At 50.1% G+C, this 17,507-nt stretch overlaps 2 protein-coding genes across 4 annotated transcripts in view; both read left to right on the top strand.

The window, feature by feature from the left end:
* EXOC6 (exocyst complex component 6) overlaps positions 1 to 7,230 on the top strand; it is a 195,597-nt gene extending 188,367 nt beyond the window's left edge. For 2 of the 3 annotated variants that reach the window (XM_045291179.1, XM_045291180.1), the window contains 3 exons: positions 4,688 to 4,800; positions 5,624 to 5,635; positions 5,942 to 7,230. In XM_045291179.1, the coding sequence (XP_045147114.1) occupies positions 4,688 to 4,800; positions 5,624 to 5,635; positions 5,942 to 6,074 (258 nt within the window). In that variant the 3' untranslated portion in view covers positions 6,075 to 7,230. The remainder of the gene's footprint in view (positions 1 to 4,687; positions 4,801 to 5,623; positions 5,636 to 5,941) is intronic. The other variant, XM_004701070.2, reaches the window with a different exon arrangement.
* A 1,560-nt stretch (positions 7,231 to 8,790) lies between these two features.
* On the top strand, positions 8,791 to 17,165 carry LOC101659593 (cytochrome P450 26C1). The gene is made up of 6 exons (XM_004701069.3): positions 8,791 to 8,994; positions 9,512 to 9,736; positions 10,392 to 10,667; positions 11,600 to 11,755; positions 13,771 to 14,100; positions 16,788 to 17,165. The coding sequence occupies exons 1-6, from the start codon at positions 8,791 to 8,793 to the stop codon at positions 17,163 to 17,165; spliced, it is 1,569 nt and encodes a 522-aa protein (XP_004701126.1).
* Positions 17,166 to 17,507: the final 342 nt, after the last annotated feature.

The raw sequence follows: 17,507 nt of genomic DNA, 5'->3' as shown, positions 1-17,507 counted from the left end.
CCTCCCTTCCGGCCTCACTCTGATGTGCCCTTCCCACGCCCTCTGGACTGGAATATGTGGTGCTGCCATCCATTCACTAACAGGAACCCACTCGCAGGTACCCAGGAAGACGGGCCCAGAGATCTGCTTTCGAAAGGTCAAGGTCACGAAAACCATAAGAAATACAGTTCTACTTGGCAACACACCGGTCACTCTGAGTCAGAATTGACTGGACGCCCACTGGTTTATTCAAAGCCCAGGGGTCTCAGTGCCTGGTCAGAGTGGCTGTTGGTAACAGCCTGATGGAATTGGGATCAGCCCGGGAGAGCTGGCTTGGCATGGCATAGGGTGGGACCCAGGAATAAAGTCCCAGTTTCCTGATACATACCTTATTCTGAAAAATGAAAAGGGGCCACATGGGTGGGGTACCTTGGTCTACCATTCAGAAATATTGGCGCTGCTTTTGTGGGAGATCGTTTGACTCTGTGAACATTAGCCCTCATCCTTTGTCTTGAGGGAGTCTGTCCTGTCATCAGTGCCCCGTGAAGAGCCTGGAGAGACAGAGGAAATCACCGGCAGGCAATTTGCTTGCCGGCCAGCCCTGGCCTGTTCTAGAGAGCAGTGCACACAGGCAAAGGAAGCCCCTGGTCTGGTCGTTTTCCATAGGCATGAGGCCGAAGAGAAAAGCTCCCTCCCAGGTAAACTTGGACTAGCTATCTGGCACCATCAATCAGTTCATTGCCGGCGTGCTCAGTCCGTGCTGACCATATTTTATGAATTTGCCTGACTAACTTTGTGAAGGAAAGTTCCCTTCTTTTATTTATGCCAGCAAGCAGTGTTACGCTTTTAAAAATCCTTTATACCCCTGGAAACAAGAAATCAGAATAGGAGATCTGCTTGTTGACAGGCCCCTTCTTTCTTTCCTCTGTGCTGCTCAAACCCATGATGTACCTTGACACAGACATTGGAGTGGTGCTCAGGTATCCAGTCACTCGGGTCATGGGCTGAGAAGAATGAGCAAGTGGTTAACCAGCCCATGTGTAAACCAGTAGGAGCCCTGGGGATGGAGTGGCGATGCGTTGGCCTGTGAACCACAACACCAGCAGTTTGAAACCACTGTGTGCTCGGCTGGAGAAAGAGGAGGCTTTCTATTCCCACAAAGAGTCACAGTCTCAGAAATTCACAGAGGCAGTTCTACCCTGTCCTGTTGGGTCGTGATGACTTGGCATTGACTCAATGGCAGTACGTTCTTTTTGTTTTTTGTTTTTCTCCTCCATGGTGACCCTGGGGATAGGCATCGGGCTGCTAACTGCAAGGTCAGCAGTTCAAACCCATCAGCTGCTCTGAAGGAGAACGATGAAGCTGGCTCTGCCCTTAGAAGCATGTCCACTCTTGGAAACACGATGAGGCCGTTCTACTGTCATAGGACGTTACTGTGCGTCAGAATCAACTCACTGGCAGTGGGCTTGGTCTGGGTTTGGACTTGAGCTTCTCTCCTGTATTTCAAAGGGTACAGTGCTAATGTCTTTCGGAAAGGAAGAGCGATTTCAGCTAGGATATTAACTGGTTACTTTCCGCGGACTTTGTGTATGATATGTGTGTGCATGCATATATGAGGGAACTTCAAAAAATTCATGGAAAAATCCATTGTCTTTTAATTTCATTATTCCATTAAAAAATCATTTTATTGTGGGCTCATACAACTCTGATCACAATCCATATATACATCAATTGTATAAAGCACATTTGCACATTCGTTACCCTCATCATTCTCAAAACATTTGCTCTCCACGTAAGCCCCTGGCATCAGCTCCTCATTTTCCCCCCTCCCTTCCCGCTGTCCCAGTCATTTTTCCATTTTTGAAACTCTCTTGTACAAACTCTTCAGAAAGAAATCCCCTCAAAATGAGGCTTTTGCTAGCAACAATCTGAGAAGTGTTCATCATAGAAATGTATTTTAATATATAATTATATAAGCTTTATTTCTAACTGTAGCATTAACATGCCAGTTTTAGGATATTAGAAAATTAAAGAAGAAAATAATAGTTATCTATAATTTCTCCATACAAATAACCATTCTTAAAATATTTTCCCAAATTTTCTTTTTCTAATGAGTTTTTTTATGTATTGAAGTAGGAATGGTTATGTTAAGAATCTTTTTAAATTATTTAAAATGTTCAATAGGTAGGAATTTTAATAGCCACAAATTTTTTGTCCTCCGGATATATCTCATCACTTAACTACTCTATTAATAATTAAGAATATAGGTCGGTTGTATTAAGTTTTTGATACTACAGACATCACTTTTGCCAATACTGTCTTTACACATCAGTTTTTGTCTCTACTTATGAGTGTTTCCTGAAGTTATAGCCCTAAAAGTGGGATTACCGAGTTAAAGGGAATGGTCATTAATAAAAAATATTTTAAAATACATAACTGCAAAATCACATTCCAGACAACTTCCATACTCATTATCGGAGTGTATGAGAGCAAATTTGTCTCCCTGAGGAGGGAACAATGTACTTCCTGGCAAACCATAGTTAAAAATGACCCTGAGCCCCAGCCCCCTTCTGACAGTACAGGTTTCCCCCACTATCCAAATATGGAGCCTCTGCACTCTTCTGTAAGCAGAAGTGGTGCAAAGTATAAACTCACAGTTGTCGATCTATTCTGACACGTGGAAATAAGATCCACATACAGTATAGTGCCAATGGAAGGCTGCTGGCAAATCCACTGTCATCGCTAGTGATGTGTGCTGTCTCCTGGATGCCTGCCAAGCAAATGCTAAATAGCTAGTCTTGCAGATTTCTTTAGCTTAGTGATAAAGGTATGAATGCAAGGGGTTTTTGTTTTGTTGTGTTAGTAAAAACTAACTAACATAAAGCAAACTTAGAAAAAGTAGAATATACTTTAGGTATATATATATTTTTAATCATTTTATTGGGGTCTCGTACAACTCTTATCACAATCCATACATACATCCTTGTGTGTCAAGCACATTTGTACATTTCTTGCCATCATTCTCAAAACATTTGCTTTCTACTTGAGCCCTTGGTACCAGCTCCTCATTTTATCCCCTCCTTCCCCGCTTTCCCCTCCCTCACGAACCCTTGATGATTTATAAATTTTTTTTTCATGTCTTACACTGTCCAATGTCTCCCTTCACCCACTTTTCTGTTGCCTGTCCCCCAGGGAGTAGGTTATATGTAGATCCTTGTAATCGGTTCCCCACTTAATATATTTTTTAACATAGCCTCAGAATAGTTTTGTACTAGTGTTGTAACTTTTGGTATGACTTAAAATGTTAACTTGTCCCAAAGAAAATAGCTAATATTTGATATTTTCATTCTAGAAAATTCTATAGAGAATTCTTTTCTTTCACAAGAAAATCTGTAATGGCAGCTGTAAATTAGATGGGGAAAGACTCATACATGTCCCTTCCTAAGGAGGAACTACTTTCTTGTAACCTTTCCCCCCCACCATTTTTATTCTTTTTTTTTTTATAAAATGTTGATTTTATTATAATAATAGTGGAGAAATTGAAAGGAAGATAATTTGTCAAGATACTATATGCCAGACACTCACCCTCCTTTCAGAAATCTTGTTTTAGAATTAGTTCATACTCTTTTTTTTTTTAAATCAATTTATTGGGGCCCATTTTTATTCTTTGTATAATCTTTCTTCAGGTGGGAGTTTCATCCTTCTCCGAGTTGGTGGGTCGGCTCACAGAGCCCTGAGTAACTGCAAAGGTTTCCTTAATTTGAAAGCAAACCCAATAGGCTTCTTAGTTATATATAAAGTGAGTTAAAACCAAAGGGAGAATAATATAAAACTGAAGGGAGGTAGTAAGTAAAGCATTTAGCTTTCTGAACAATTCAAACGGGGATAGGAAGTCGGTTTTAAATGGCTTAAAGGGGATTAGGGTCTTAAAGTTGGATCAGGAGTTTGGTGCTTTAGTTTAGACACGGCATTGCTTTTAAGAGATTACTTCCATATTTGACAACAGTCCTAACTGGAGATTATAAAGCGAATAGTCGATTTGAAGTCACCTCGGAAAACAAGCGGGTTTCTTTTCCTTGTTGTTGTTTGTTTATACAAAATGGTCACCTGGTGTTAACAGGCTGGATCCGGAAGCCATCATTTTATAATAAGACAGAGGATCTATCAGCAGGGAGAATCCAGCAGAGGTGGTTTAATGCACTTAATTGAGATTATCTGAGCTTTTTGGTTTAAGTTACTTTGGGAAAAGTCTAGGTGCAAACGGCTTTTTTGAAAGGTAAACATACTTACTTACCCCTAAGGAAAAAGGTTCCACTTAAGTTCTTTAAAATTCTTTCTTTGGTTAGTGGCAACAAACACCTCATCCACTGAATTTTGGTAGACTGAATAATGTAGGAAAATAAGTCAACACACCTCAGGAGAAGGGTTACAGGAATTAACAGGGACCCATTTCCACTCTTTGACAATGCTTCGAAAGGCAATCCCATCGTATTAGAAGGCAACCCCTGACGATATTAATACCTGAAAAAGTAAAAAGATAGTGGACCGTGTCATGAGCGAAGGGTTTTAAATGAATTTATTCTCCTTGCCCTAAGAAACAGCTCATCTAGAACTGGTTCGAGACTAACACATGCCTGATGTATGTATTTAGCTGGGAGATCTTACAGTAACCAAAGTTGTGTCCACAGTTGTCCTGTGTCTTCCTCAGCTCCTAGACCTGTTTATGGTTTGGGATTGGTCCACTTATCTAGCTGATTACGGACAGCCTGCTTCAAAGTACCTCCGAGTGAACCCAAACACAGCGCTTACTCTTCTGGAGAAGTGAGTATATTTTAAAAACTGTTTTATTTGTTTTTTTTGGTATGATGTTGTATTTTTGATTCAACAACAAAGTGAAGAACTAGAAATGTCCATCAAAAGATAAATGGCGCTTAAAAGCCCCGTCCATTTTAATGACCAAAAAATGAGTCCCATTCTTTCCTGCCCTTCCAGGTTGGTGTGATTGTCTATGTGATTGCTGTTTATGTCCATATGAGTAAAACATGTTTTCCTATTGAATTCTGCATAACATGCTTAATTGGGCTTGGAAATAAGGAGATATAAATGAGGCTTGGGGCTCTTATTATTTTTTGTGTGATACTGGAAAGGTGTTTTATAAAATGTGGCTGGGAATTGGAAGGCCTGCCGTTAGGGCTGTTTACATCCTACCATTATGAATTGGGCTTTTTCAGGTAGAGAGGTAGGTGATTTGGAAAAAAAAAAATAGTAAAAACTGAGGCAACAGGATTTTCACTAGTAAAACTTACCCAACTAAAACTCACACACATGTATGGGTCATCTTTCCTTCTTACCTGGCAAATTTTCTCTCCGCTTGATACTATTCCATTTTAAGTATCCTCATAAAGTTGGCATTCTGAAGTAAAATTACATATTATTTTCTCACATTTCAAAATATTTACAGTGCATTTGATTTGAGAGGACAAAAGGACCTATTTGAAAAGAATGTAAAAATATTTTTTATAATGCCATGAAATGCAACAGAGGCCCCCCCCCAAAAAAAAGAAAAGAAAAAAGAAAATGACTGTCTCAAATTTTCTAATGTTATTTTTCCTTTTCCTTACCTCGCTGTGAATGTGATTCGCAGAGTCCATAGAGGGTATGTATTTTAGCATACTTTACGGGATGCTAATAGAAAACAATATATGACATGAGACAACGTGCACGGTTTTGATTTGTATACTGATACAAACACCACTTTGTAGTACGGAATGCTTTAAAAGGTTGCTAATTTTTGTCCCGTTGCTTTAGTTGTCAGTTTATTAGTATCAATTTTTTAAAGTGTATTTTTCCAACATAGAATCCTTGTGCTGTAATTCTGAGCATGCCATGGTCTCTTATTCGTGACAGTCTTAAGTAACTAAATTGCCTTTTACCAATCTTGTTTATTCACATATGTTTCCAGGATAAAGGATACTAACAAAAAGAACAATATATTTGCTCAGTTCAGGAAGAATGATCGAGACAAGCAAAAGTTGATAGAGACTGTTGTGAAACAGCTGCGCAGTTTGGTGAATGGGATGTCCCAGCACACCTAGACTTCCCACGGCTGCATTCATTCAGGGATGCCCAATTCACGAGTCCACACCGATCACTAACAAGCACTAGCCATGATGCAGATGCCTCTTTGCCGAATTCAAGAATACAACAGAGAACGGATGCCGGTGAGGGCTGAAACAAGAACCAGTAATAAATATCCTTTGTATGAATTTTTAAATAATTGGATACTATTTTATATGTATATATGTAATGTGATTTTTTTTCACTTTGGGGGGGGATGGCAAAACTAATATATAAATCAGGTCAAAAAGTATATATGAAAATTGACTGTCAAAAAAATAAAGAAAATTGACTGTCAACATATTAGATGTATGCCTCTACCTATAATTTGTCCTTGGGCTCTGGGCATTGTTTGGCTTTCTGTTTCAATTTGAAAGATGGTTTTTGTCATCAGTGTCTGGCTCTGGAATGTAGCTGTTGTCTGTTGCAGGAATGTTACTCCCTGTCACTTTCTGACTTTCCGCTTTTTTTACCCTCCACTTCAATTCAAAGCTCTAAAATTTCAAATTTCCCTGAGTCTGATGAGGTAATAGACACCTCCTTAAAATGCCCAAAATCAAATGATGTGACTCAGGCAGAGTCCTCGTGGGTGGGTGCATGTCAGCCTTCTGAATATGAAGGGAAGGTGGCTGGCTCCAGACTGCAGCGCTGTTTCTGTTCTTTTTTTTTTTTTTTAATCGTTTTATTAGGGGCTCATACAACTGTTTCTGTTCTATTAGTGATGTTTGCAGCTGACCCCACTCTAAGCTTTGTCTGGTTGGTTTGGTTCAACTTAAAGGCGAGGACAAAGGTGAACTGGGGCAAATTTGAAGCCGGGGTGGAGGTGGCTGTGTCTCCACACACAGGAGTCAGCACAGGCCAGTTACTTTCTTCTGCGAGCCCGTCTCCGTTCTGTGCCCTCACTGTGGAAGCAAGCCAAGCTCAAAGAACTCTGGCAAACTGAAAACAAGCGACCGTTTTCCTTTGAATAAGTTTCACATCCCTATCTTCTCACCACTATATTTATGCTTACTCCCTTGGCATTTTCAGGATTTCTGCCTGTAAGAAACTCATACTTGATGTTGTATAATAAGTGTAAGGAATCTTCTGTATATTTCTTGACTTTGTGATGGAGTATTAAAAAGACTGAGCAAATTGCTGGGTCCCGTTCTCTTCATTCAGAAGAGCTTCCTGCTGTCAGACCGCTCGTGCTTCAGAACAAGCCAACTACTTTTCCGAAATGACCAAAATCAGTCACTGGAATGGAGTGCCACCAAACCAAAGGATGTGGCATGTGTTCTTGTGACCATCTCTCACCCTAAAGCATTTCACATTGTGTGTGTGTGTGTGTGTGTGTGTGTGTAACAGCAGGAAAACCTGCTAATTCTTCGGGCACAACACAATCTGGATGTTGAGAGAGAAACTCTTTGAAGACTGTGGAATGTGGCTCTCACCAGAGCTTTTACCCAGCCCTCCAGGGCACCCCCAAATCCAAGAGCCACTGGTTTTGTGCCACCTGGAGCAGCCAGGCCTCAGCTGTGGTACCTGGATGGGATTCATTTTGCTTTTCCTGATAGTTACACCGCCCTCCAGGGCCCTAGAGGCATTGGGAGCCCTCAGAGCAGGACACAAACACACACAAAAATAAACACCCAAGTACACCCAGGCGCGGGTTCCCTAGATGGAAGTGGGAAGTGGTTGCATTTGAGACCCAGCAGCACCCCAGGTTGTCCCTTCTTGCAAGCGTTGGACATCTCCGCAGGGGCGCTTTGGGCAGCAGTGGAACCACAGATGAATTTTTTAAAAAAAAAATTTTTACAGTATTAAAATTTATTTTTGAAAGATTCCCTAAGTGATAGATCAGAAACGGAGAGGCCAGGGGAATCAAGACCGGAGAATCCGCACTTTACTAGACACGGACAATAATCCGTGATAAGGTTTTTGTCGATTTGCGCTGAACAAAGAGAAAAACTCCAGCCCTTTAACCTTGAGGCGGCACAAGGAGGGTACCTCGGATCCCAGAGAGAGCCAGGGGTGGGCCAAGAGTACCCCGGGGTGCAAGTCTTCATCTGCCCAGCCTGCCCAGTGTAAACCCCCACCCCCACCCCCAGCTCTTGCAGAGAGCCGGGAAGTTCTGGCGGGAAGCCCCAGATCCCGCCCAAAGATCTGCCCCCCTCTCCGCCTAGGCTGCCCCTCCCCATCTAGAGCCCCTGGGTGAGTATGCTGCTGCCACCACCTCCAATCATGACTCGGCACGGAGTGCTTTAAATATGCATAGGCTCCGCACGCTGGTGAACCCAGATCCGTCGGTAGGGAGGGGGCCAATAGCTATATAAATGTGCCCAGGGCCCGCTGAGAGGGTTATACGCCGAAGGAAGGAGGGAGGCAGGGCGGGAGTGTGCAGCCCCCAGGGTCGGTGGTTGGGGGGCCTTAGCAACCCAGGCTGGCTACTCCTTCCTTTGCCCACCTTTGCTGCTTCAATCCTGCCTCTGGAGGGGGCACTTTCCAGGGCTCAAGTGTGAAGAAGGATAAGGTGGGAGGTGCCCACGGGTGACAGCTTTAGCGATCTTCAGGCAACCAGCACCCCTTCGAGGGACTGGTATTTGGGCCCAAGAGCAGACTCCTGGAAGTGCCCGTTGGGGCCCTTTCCTGTGGCGGGAACAGGTGAACTCGCTCACACCTTCTGCCCTCTGCTCGAAACAGCCTGGCCTCCAGATGCTCCCCTGGGGCATGAGCTGTTTGTCGGTGCTGGGGGCGGTAGGCACTGCTCTCCTGTGTGCTGGCTTGCTGCTCGGCCTGGCACAGCACCTCTGGACCCTCCGCTGGACGCTGAGCCGGGACCGGGCCTGCGCCCTGCCCCTGCCCAAGGGCTCCATGGGCTGGCCCTTCTTCGGCGAATCGTTGCACTGGTTAGTTCAGGTGAGCAGCCCGTGGTTCCCTTCCCCACCAATCCGGCCCCTGCTTCCCGGCTCCCTCAGCACAGTGATGCTTTCAGACTTAGTAGCCAACCCAGAGCCCCGCGGGACACCGCCCACCCTTGGACCAGCTGCCTCCTGTGCCTTCAAGGGCACCGTGAGGTCGCCATCCCCAGAAGTTTTCCCAGTGCAACTTAAACCCTTTCCTGGCACAAGGTAGGAAGAAATAGAAGGGATCTAAAGTGCGTGACCCCGTTTGTCCTGCAAGCATAGAATCCGAAGCCAGGGGCGCCTCCCAGCCATGAGCCTTGGCACACCAAGACCGCTTCCTGAGTCCCGATTTCACCCGATGGGAATATGGAAGTATCTCCATCTCTCATAGTCTCCGAGGGCCTGGGACCCTGTACTTAACATGCTCGGTAAAGAAAGAGTCACGCGCCTCCCTCGGGTGGGGACTTGTTGCCCAGGGGCGATTGGAGGCCCCGCGGCCCGAGTCCGCCCTGCTCTGCCTCTGCTCGCAGGGCTCGCGCTTCCACAGCTCCCGCCGGGCGCGCTACGGGACGGTGTTCAAGACGCACTTGCTGGGCAGGCCGGTGATCCGCGTGAGCGGCGCGGAGAATGTGCGCACCATCCTGCTGGGCGAACACCGCCTGGTTCGCAGCCAGTGGCCGCAGAGCGCGCACATCTTGCTGGGGGAGCACACACTGCTCTGCGCTGTGGGCGAGTCGCACCGGAGGCTGCGCAAGGTGAGCGGCGGCCAGGGAGGGGCTCTGTGGACCTCAGCCCCGCCAGTCCCCTGCTGTAGAACAGGTGAGGGCCAGGTAGTAGTCGGGGACACTGCCAACCTTGCAGTAGTGGTTTCGTCACTATGCTTTGGGCTGCTAACCATAAGGTCGGCAATTCGAAACCACCCACCACTCCACGGGAGAAAGATACGGCTTTACACTTCCGTAAAGCGTTACCTATAGGATCTGTGAGTCGGATCCTGTGAGTGAGCGAGTGAGCGAGTGAGCAAGTGAGCGAGCGATGTCAACCTTGCTGCGATCCCTAGTTAACAACCAAGCCACCTTGGACCAGTCCCTTACTCTGTCTCACTTTTAAGGCCAAGGTTGGGACTAAACGATTTTCCCAGGGTTCAGCCCTTCCGTGACTGGGATGCCAGCAACAGGGGAAACTCAGACCTGATTGCCTTCTGGGCAGACTTCCTGGAGGAGGTGGCAGTGGAGCCTGGAGGGAAGTGAGGGTAAATCAGCAGAGCCAGAACCAGAGTGTAGACCTTGGCCTCTGGCAGGGCTGGGGGTGGGGTGGGGTAGGGTAGGGATTGTCTTTTTGGTCCCTCGGGGATGGCGGGGTCCAGCAGGTTGGGCCGCGGCCCGGGCTGAGTGCTCGCCCTCCCCGCAGGTCCTGGCGCGCGCGTTCAGCCGCGCGGCGCTGGAGCGCTACGTGCCGCGCCTGCAGAGGGCGCTGCGGCGTGAGGTGCGCTCCTGGTGCGCGGAGCCCGGGCCCGTGGCGGTCTACCAGGCAGCCAAGGCGCTCACCTTCCGCGCAGCCGCGCGCATCCTCCTGGGGCTGCGTCTGGACGAGGCCCAGTGCGCCGAGCTGGCCCGAACCTTCGAGCAGCTGGTGGAGAACCTCTTCTCCTTGCCCCTGGATATGCCTTTCAGCGGCCTGCGCAAGGTACCACAGCCCGGGTTCCTAGAGGCCGGAGTCGCGGCCCCAGCCTCCGCCCTGACTGGCTGTGCGACACAGGGCGGGCCCCACAGCTTCTCTGGTTACGCGCTGCCCGCCCCGCACTCCAACCCTAGCAGCTGCAGCGCTCTGCTCGAGCTTGGGTCTTGGTGTTGGGCGCCCAGTCAGTCACCCTGGCCCCTCCCTGGAGCGGCGCCTCCAGGCAGGGCCTCTTCCGAAGCCGCTGGGGCTGCGGCAAGGGCTGGAGTGCGAGGGTCACAGACCCCTCTCGTGCCCGGCCAGGGGTCGGAGAAGGGTGGGTGTTAGCTCCCAGACCTCTATTTCCGGATCAGAGAACCACCACAACCTTGGCCATCCAAGACAGGGCCAGCAGAGCAACTACAGGCCATCCTGCCCTCTCCCCCTGATCTGATGCTTCTCCCAGCTGGTCCCCTCGTTTTAGGTGGCCTGAATAAAATGAATAAATGTGTATAAAGGTGCGTGCTATGGGCTGAGCATCTTGCACACTGCCTAATTCACTGCTTTCAGCCTGCTGTTATTACAGTATTATCGTTTGTTTTTTAAAGAAGAAACTGGGGCTTCGAGGGGTTAAGTGATTTACTCAAAATCAAAAGAGTCTGGGGCAGAGGCAGGACTTGAACCCAGAGATCCCCTGGCTCCAAAACCCAGGTACTCAGTGACACTGCTTCCCAAGCTGAGACAGTCTTCCTTTTGCATGCATTTGCTTCCTAAACTTTTTTGGTCCACACCCCCTTGCTAATGCTTAGGGCATTCTAAGGTGCCAGGCACAAAACTAGGCCGAAAGAGAGTTAACACAGGAACTTCGGTAGAGCCACCCCAGAAAGCTTTCCGTATAGGTGCCGCACCTGGGCCCCTGAGCCATGTGAGCCTACCTCCCTTTTCTCCCTGCTGCCGCTTAGGGCATCCGGGCTCGGGACCAGCTGCATCGGCACCTGGAGGAGGCCATTGCAGAGAGGCTTCGGGAGGACAGGGCTGAGGAGCCAGGGGATGCCTTCGATCTGATTGTCCACAGCGCCAGGGAACTTGGCTGTGAGCTCTCCGTGCAAGAACTCAAGGTAGGTTTGGGGTGGGTGGGGTGGGGGAGCCCCCGCACCTCCCCTCTTATGCCTTCCCATTAGGCCTCCACACACATTCTGCTGCCCTGAGTCACATCCTATTTGGTCCCACTCTGAGCCACAGCCCCCCTCAGGATAAACAGCAAGAGGAGACCTGGGTTCCAGTCTTGGCTCAGCTGCATCCACGACCTGTGTGGCTTGGACCACTCAGGGCCCCTCTAGAGACCCCTCTCTCAGCAACATCCCGCCCTCTTTGCTGTCACTCATTCCACTGCTTCTGCTGTTTCCTCTGCTGAAGCCTCTTCCTTCCTTTGCGGTCTCAGGGTCACACTCCACATCCTCCTTGAACCCCCCTTCCCCCCAGCAACACTCTGCTTCCATGAGCCACCTTGGCATCTGGTTGCTTTTGTTTTTAAACACCTCAGGCATTCAATGGGACTGGGCAGAATCCCCAGGAGAATTAGTACCTCTCTGTGGTACAAATAGTTAACATGCCTAGTTGTTAACCAAAAAAGTTTTCGAATCTACACCAAGTTGTGACAGCAAAAAGCCCTGCAACCTGCTTCCCCCAAATCAGCCATTGAGAACCCTAGGGGAGCACCGTTCTTTCTTGTGGGGTCACCATGTGGGTCAGCAGACATAGAACACCTATAGGAAGGAAGGAAGGCGGGAAGCTTTGACTAGCCCCCAGGGTTTGCTGAAGAACTTGCAAAGGGGTAGAGGATTTGATGGGCAGGGCCCGGTAGAGGGTGGGGTGGAGTAGAAATGGGAACACCTCGGTCCTGTGGGAAGCAGTTCTCCAACTCCCACCCTCTCTCTGGGCTCACCCTCTCCTTAGGCCCGCCACCAGCCACAGGAGGAATAGGCTCAGCTTTCTCCTCGATCATCTCTGCCCTGAGTCTTGCAGGGTTGTGAAGTTGAGAGGAGCCAAGGGAGCTAGAAGGAGGGGGGGAGTGGGTGGGAACAGCTCTGAGCTGTGAAGGGGTGGGGAGGGCATGAGGGTGTGGAAAGCAAGAGGCCCACTGGTCACAAATCTTCAGTCTGGCCTGGATGTCAGCAGGAGGCTGAGGGGTTCCCTGGGGCCCAGGGCTTTTTTCCCCAGGCTCTCCCTCTTGTCCATAGCTAGGTGATTAGTTTGGGCCTCCAACCGGTCATTGGTTCCACACATGTCCCTCTTTGGTGCCTGGCTCCATGCTGGGCCTGGGGACTTGGATTTGGCAACAAGCAAGATACATGCCCTGCCCCTGAGCTGCAGGGAAGAGAGAACCACAACCTAGAATACACAATCAGTGTGAAAACCAGTGTGAAAATTGTGGTCCCAGCCACCTTACAGGAAGACAGAGGGACCTGGGAGGTAAGAGGCAGGGAGGGTAGACTGATGACTGCCAATCAAAGCCCCCAGGCCTCTCCTTTGTGCATCTACCAAGAGCTACCAAGAGCTAGCAAGGAAGCAACTGAGTGACTCTCTGAGACCATCCCAGGAAGCCTGGAGACCCAGTCATAGGGTTGCTTCAGTGCGAGACTGGGGCTGCTGTCACCTGTCCCTCTGATCCACTGAGGTCAATCACAGGACCGCCCCAAGATGGTTAAGAACAGGAGGCTTCCCGGCCCTGATGGCTGGGCTCTTACGCATGTGACAATCCATTCCATTGCCTGTTTCCAAATCTAAAATGAGGACGGTAATTGTGCCTCACAGGGTCTAGCTGAGGTTTGAACAGGTGAATAGGTTCAGAGCACTCAGACTAGAGCATGGGTAGCTTCCTAACATTATCTTTGGACTCCTCCCACCCCAGGTGGGTAAGGACTTTTCTGTCCCCTGAGTTACTATATATCACTTTCTCTAGAGTGGCGAATTTGAGATTCAATCAACACTACCAACGCTCTCTAGTGTCCACTCGCTGGCCTTTTGCCCAGTGGCAGAGACAGGTTGAGCCCTCCTCGCCCTGCAGTGGGGCCAGCCGTAGGGTCAGGCTCCCGGTGACAGGGCTGAGCCCCCACTGGGGACTATCTTGCAGGAGTCAGCTGTGGAGCTGCTCTTCGCTGCCTTCTTCACCACGGCCAGCGCCAGCACGTCTCTAGTCCTGCTGCTGCTGCAGCACCCAGCGGCCATCGCCAACATCCAGCAGGAGCTGGAGGCTCAGGGGCTGGAGCGCCCGTGCAGCTGCGCTCCGGGTGCCGTGGGAGGTGACCCGGGGCTCGGGCCCGACTGTGGCTGCGAGCCGGACCTCAGCCTCGCCACACTGGGCCGCCTGCGCTACGTGGACTGCGTGGTCAAGGAGGTGCTGCGCCTCCTGCCGCCAGTGTCCGGGGGCTACCGCATCGCCTTGCGCACCTTCGAGCTAGATGTAAGTGCGCCTCCCAGCGCTTGCCCCTGCCGGCCTCCTGCCACCTGCTGCGGGGGTGGGGGCGGGGGCCACTGGGGCAGCTGGCAGGGACAGGATTCAAATGGCCAGGCCTCTCCTTGTCCTCTCCCAGAGCCTAGGCTTTCCCACCTGGAGAGTAGGCCAAATCCAGTGCCACCCACCAGGATCCCACATTGAGGGATGAGTAAGGCTGGGGCCAGCAGGCCAGCAGAATAGGGAACCTATTGTTGAGCCTCAGGTCATCGTGAATTCAACGAGAGTTGAGTTTTACGATAAAAACATACATTTCTCCTAGCAAACAAGCCCCTAGCCTAGCCAGTGCGTCTGGCCGCAGAACAAACAGAGCCTCCCGCACTATAGCCTGTAGCCCACCCCTCTGGCCTCCTCACCTATCAAGAACCTCATCAGCGGCAAGTTGGATCACTTGTGGCAATTAAAATGTGGGTGGAATCTGATCAGCTTGTTGGACGCTGGGCAAAGATAAGGTCTAGGCCCAACTCACTCTGTATGTGTATGACTTGGGCCAGTTTCCTCCCCACCCTGGGCCTCAGGTGGCCTTCTGGGAAGAGCCTGTTTTAGCCCTTTCCTTTTCTGATCTTCCAGGTGAGGCTGGGGCTATGTGTCACAGTGGCTTTGTCGGGGAGTGGCGCCCTTGCGCTGCTGAACTGACAGTGTTTGCCTGAAAGGTTATAGCGGGGCAGTCCTGAGCCTGGATTGGAGCTCAGGGCTTGGTCTCCTGGCTGCTCTAGGCAGAGTATAGGTTCCGCCTTCCCTGGTGCTTTACATATCAAACTGTCAGGAGCGCTGGCAGGCCCAGCGACCTAAGGGACTGGATTCTGCCCTGCTTGAATTGGAAAAGGAAGGGAGAGGGAGAGGCATAGCTACATACCCCCACCCTAGTTTACCCCAAACTGTGCTTCAGAACAGGAAAACATTTTGAGCATGGGCATGTGATCTGGGGCGAGAGAGCAGAGAGCCCAGGCAGGAGTAGGGAGATGAGTAAGGTGTTCAGAAATCTCTTGGGTGTTCATGGCATTCAGACTTCATTCCCCAAGCACTAGAGAGCCCGAAAGACCTTCAGGAGAAGAGCGCAGATCATAGAGGGCAGGGAGGGGTGGAGCAAAAACCTTAGCACCCCCCACCAACCTCATTTACAGATGGGGAAAGTGAGGGTCCAGGGAAAAGAGAGTGTTCTTGGGGGATTCCAAAATGTTCTGCCCATCTCTTGAGAGACTCAAGAGACACCCTGAAGCCACTTGAAGAATGGGTAGCAGAATAGTCAGGGGGTTGGAAACCATGTCCAAAGAGGAATGGTGTAAAAGTTGGGGAGAGAGAGCACATGAGAACTGCCTCCCAATACTCCAAGGATGCCCAGTTTCCCATGGGGACCTTCCAACAGTGTGGCTAGCAGACCTGAGCATTATTGGCCAGCTTGGGCTGCCAACGACAAGGTCAACAGTTGGAAACTACCAGCCACCCTGGGCCGGAGGGAGAAAGGTGGTTCTTTCTACTCACATAAAGAGTTACAGTCTCAGAAACCCACAGGGGGATTTCTTCCCTGTTCTATAGGGTCGCTATGAGTTGGAATCAACTTGATGGCAGAGAGTTTGGTTTTGGGTTCTGGGGTGGGTGATGCCCTTGGTTTCTGCTAGTGGCATCACAAAAGAAAGTCTTAGCGATTTGCTCTCCAGAAGAAAACAGCCAAGATGCCGTGACCCTTTAATACAGTTTCTCATGTTGTGGTGACCCCTCCCCCAACCATAACATTATGTTCGTTGTTACTTCATAACTGTAATTTTGCTAATGTTATGAATCGGGCGACCCCTGTGAAAGGGTTGTTCGACCCCCAAAGGGATCTCCACTCAGGTTGAGAACTGCTGCTCTCGGGAGAAATTTGACTCTGAAGCACAGGGGTGTAGTCAGGAGCTGGATGGCTGGAGGTTTTCTTTTTTCAGTGGGTAGGAAGCAATAGGAGGTAATATTCCATTCAATTCAACTAAAAAAACACCCCAAACTGACTGCCATTGACTAGATGTTGACTCTTAGTGACTCTGAGGGTAGAACTACCCCTGTGAGTTTCCACGACTATAACTTTTTATGAGAGTACAGAGCCTCCTCTTTCTCCTGCGAAGCAGCTGGTGGATTCGAGCGCTGACCTAGCGGGTAGCAGTTCATGTGTAACCATTATGCCACCAGGACTCTCCTAAGTCAGTGCAAAGAATAGTTTGACAGCTGAGCTGGCCATAGAGGAATCTGGGCATCTGTCATTTTTGTTGTTCCCAAGTAGGCAGGACTAGTATTCAGGGAAGGTGCAGACTAGGATTCAGGTCTCCTGAGCTAATGTAAGAAAAAAATACAAAAGTAAAATACAGGAAAATAAATACTATTAGATCCCATTCACCGAACATTAATATATGTGCCAGCGTCTTGCTTCCAATCCTCACAACCACAAAGTGGACCTTTTGGCCCTCACTCGATCAGTTCGGAACCTGAGGCTCAGAAATACTGAGTAGCTAGTCCAAGGTCACACCGTAACTACAGAAGGAGCTGTACTGGCTGGCACTCCAGAGCAACCTCCTGGCGTCCGGCTTAGTAGCACGTGATGCACCGGGAGTGGAGGGTCAGTCCATGTGCCTCCTGGGTAAACCGCTCTCCGCGCCTCCCTACAGGGCTATCAGATCCCCAAGGGTTGGAGTGTGATGTACAGCATCCGGGACACGCACGAGACCGCAGCGGTGTACCACAGCCCGCCCGAGGGCTTCGACCCGGAACGCTTCGGGGCGACGCGCGAAGATGCGCCAGGAGCCGCGGGCCGCTTTCATTACATCCCATTCGGCGGCGGCGCGCGGAGCTGCCTCGGCCAGGAGCTGGCGCAGGCGATGCTCCAGCTGCTCGCGGTGGAGCTGGTGCGCACCGCGCGGTGGGAGCTGGCCACGCCTGCCTTCCCCGCCATGCAGACGGTGCCCATCGTGCACCCGGTGGACGGACTGCAGCTCTTTTTCCATCGCCTAGCGCCCCCGGCGGCGGCGGGGGGCTCAGGCCCCTGACGCGCAGCGCTGCGGGACGCAGCTGGGCCAGCGGCTGCGGCTCGCCCGCCGCACGCACGACCCGCGACGGCCCCGTGCTGGGGCCAGCGGCCACGCCCTCCCCAAGCGCTCGCCCATCGCGTCTCTGTGCTGGACTCTAAGGAGGCCCAGTCGCGGGAGCAAGCCGTGCGCTTCTGCCACAGCGCGGGAGACGTGCCCAGACCCGAGCTAAGGTCCCTCCTGCGCCCCGCGCCCCGAGGAAGGAGACGTCTGGAGCCAAGCTTCGGAAGCCCTTCCCAGGATCACCAAGCAGAAATGGCGGGAACCGATCTCCACCAGAAACTCCCGGGCCTCGCCTTCCCG

The sequence above is a fragment of the Echinops telfairi genome, unplaced genomic scaffold (genome assembly GCF_000313985.2).
Source record: "Echinops telfairi isolate 266 unplaced genomic scaffold, ASM31398v2 ScPeMD7_70;HRSCAF=299, whole genome shotgun sequence".
Classification (NCBI taxonomy): domain Eukaryota; kingdom Metazoa; phylum Chordata; class Mammalia; order Afrosoricida; family Tenrecidae; genus Echinops; species Echinops telfairi.
This window is presented reverse-complemented; position numbering and strand designations above follow the sequence as displayed.

Bases quoted from the DNA above. Each gene is read 5' to 3' on its own strand.
- LOC101659593 (XM_004701069.3), top strand. From the start codon at position 8,791: ATGCTCCCCTGGGGCATGAGCTGTTTGTCGGTGCTGGGGGCGGTAGGC. The intron at 10,668-11,599 runs GTACCACAGCCC...GCTGCCGCTTAG, and splicing joins CTTTCAGCGGCCTGCGCAAG to GGCATCCGGGCTCGGGACCA. The intron at 11,756-13,770 runs GTAGGTTTGGGG...ACTATCTTGCAG, and splicing joins TCTCCGTGCAAGAACTCAAG to GAGTCAGCTGTGGAGCTGCT.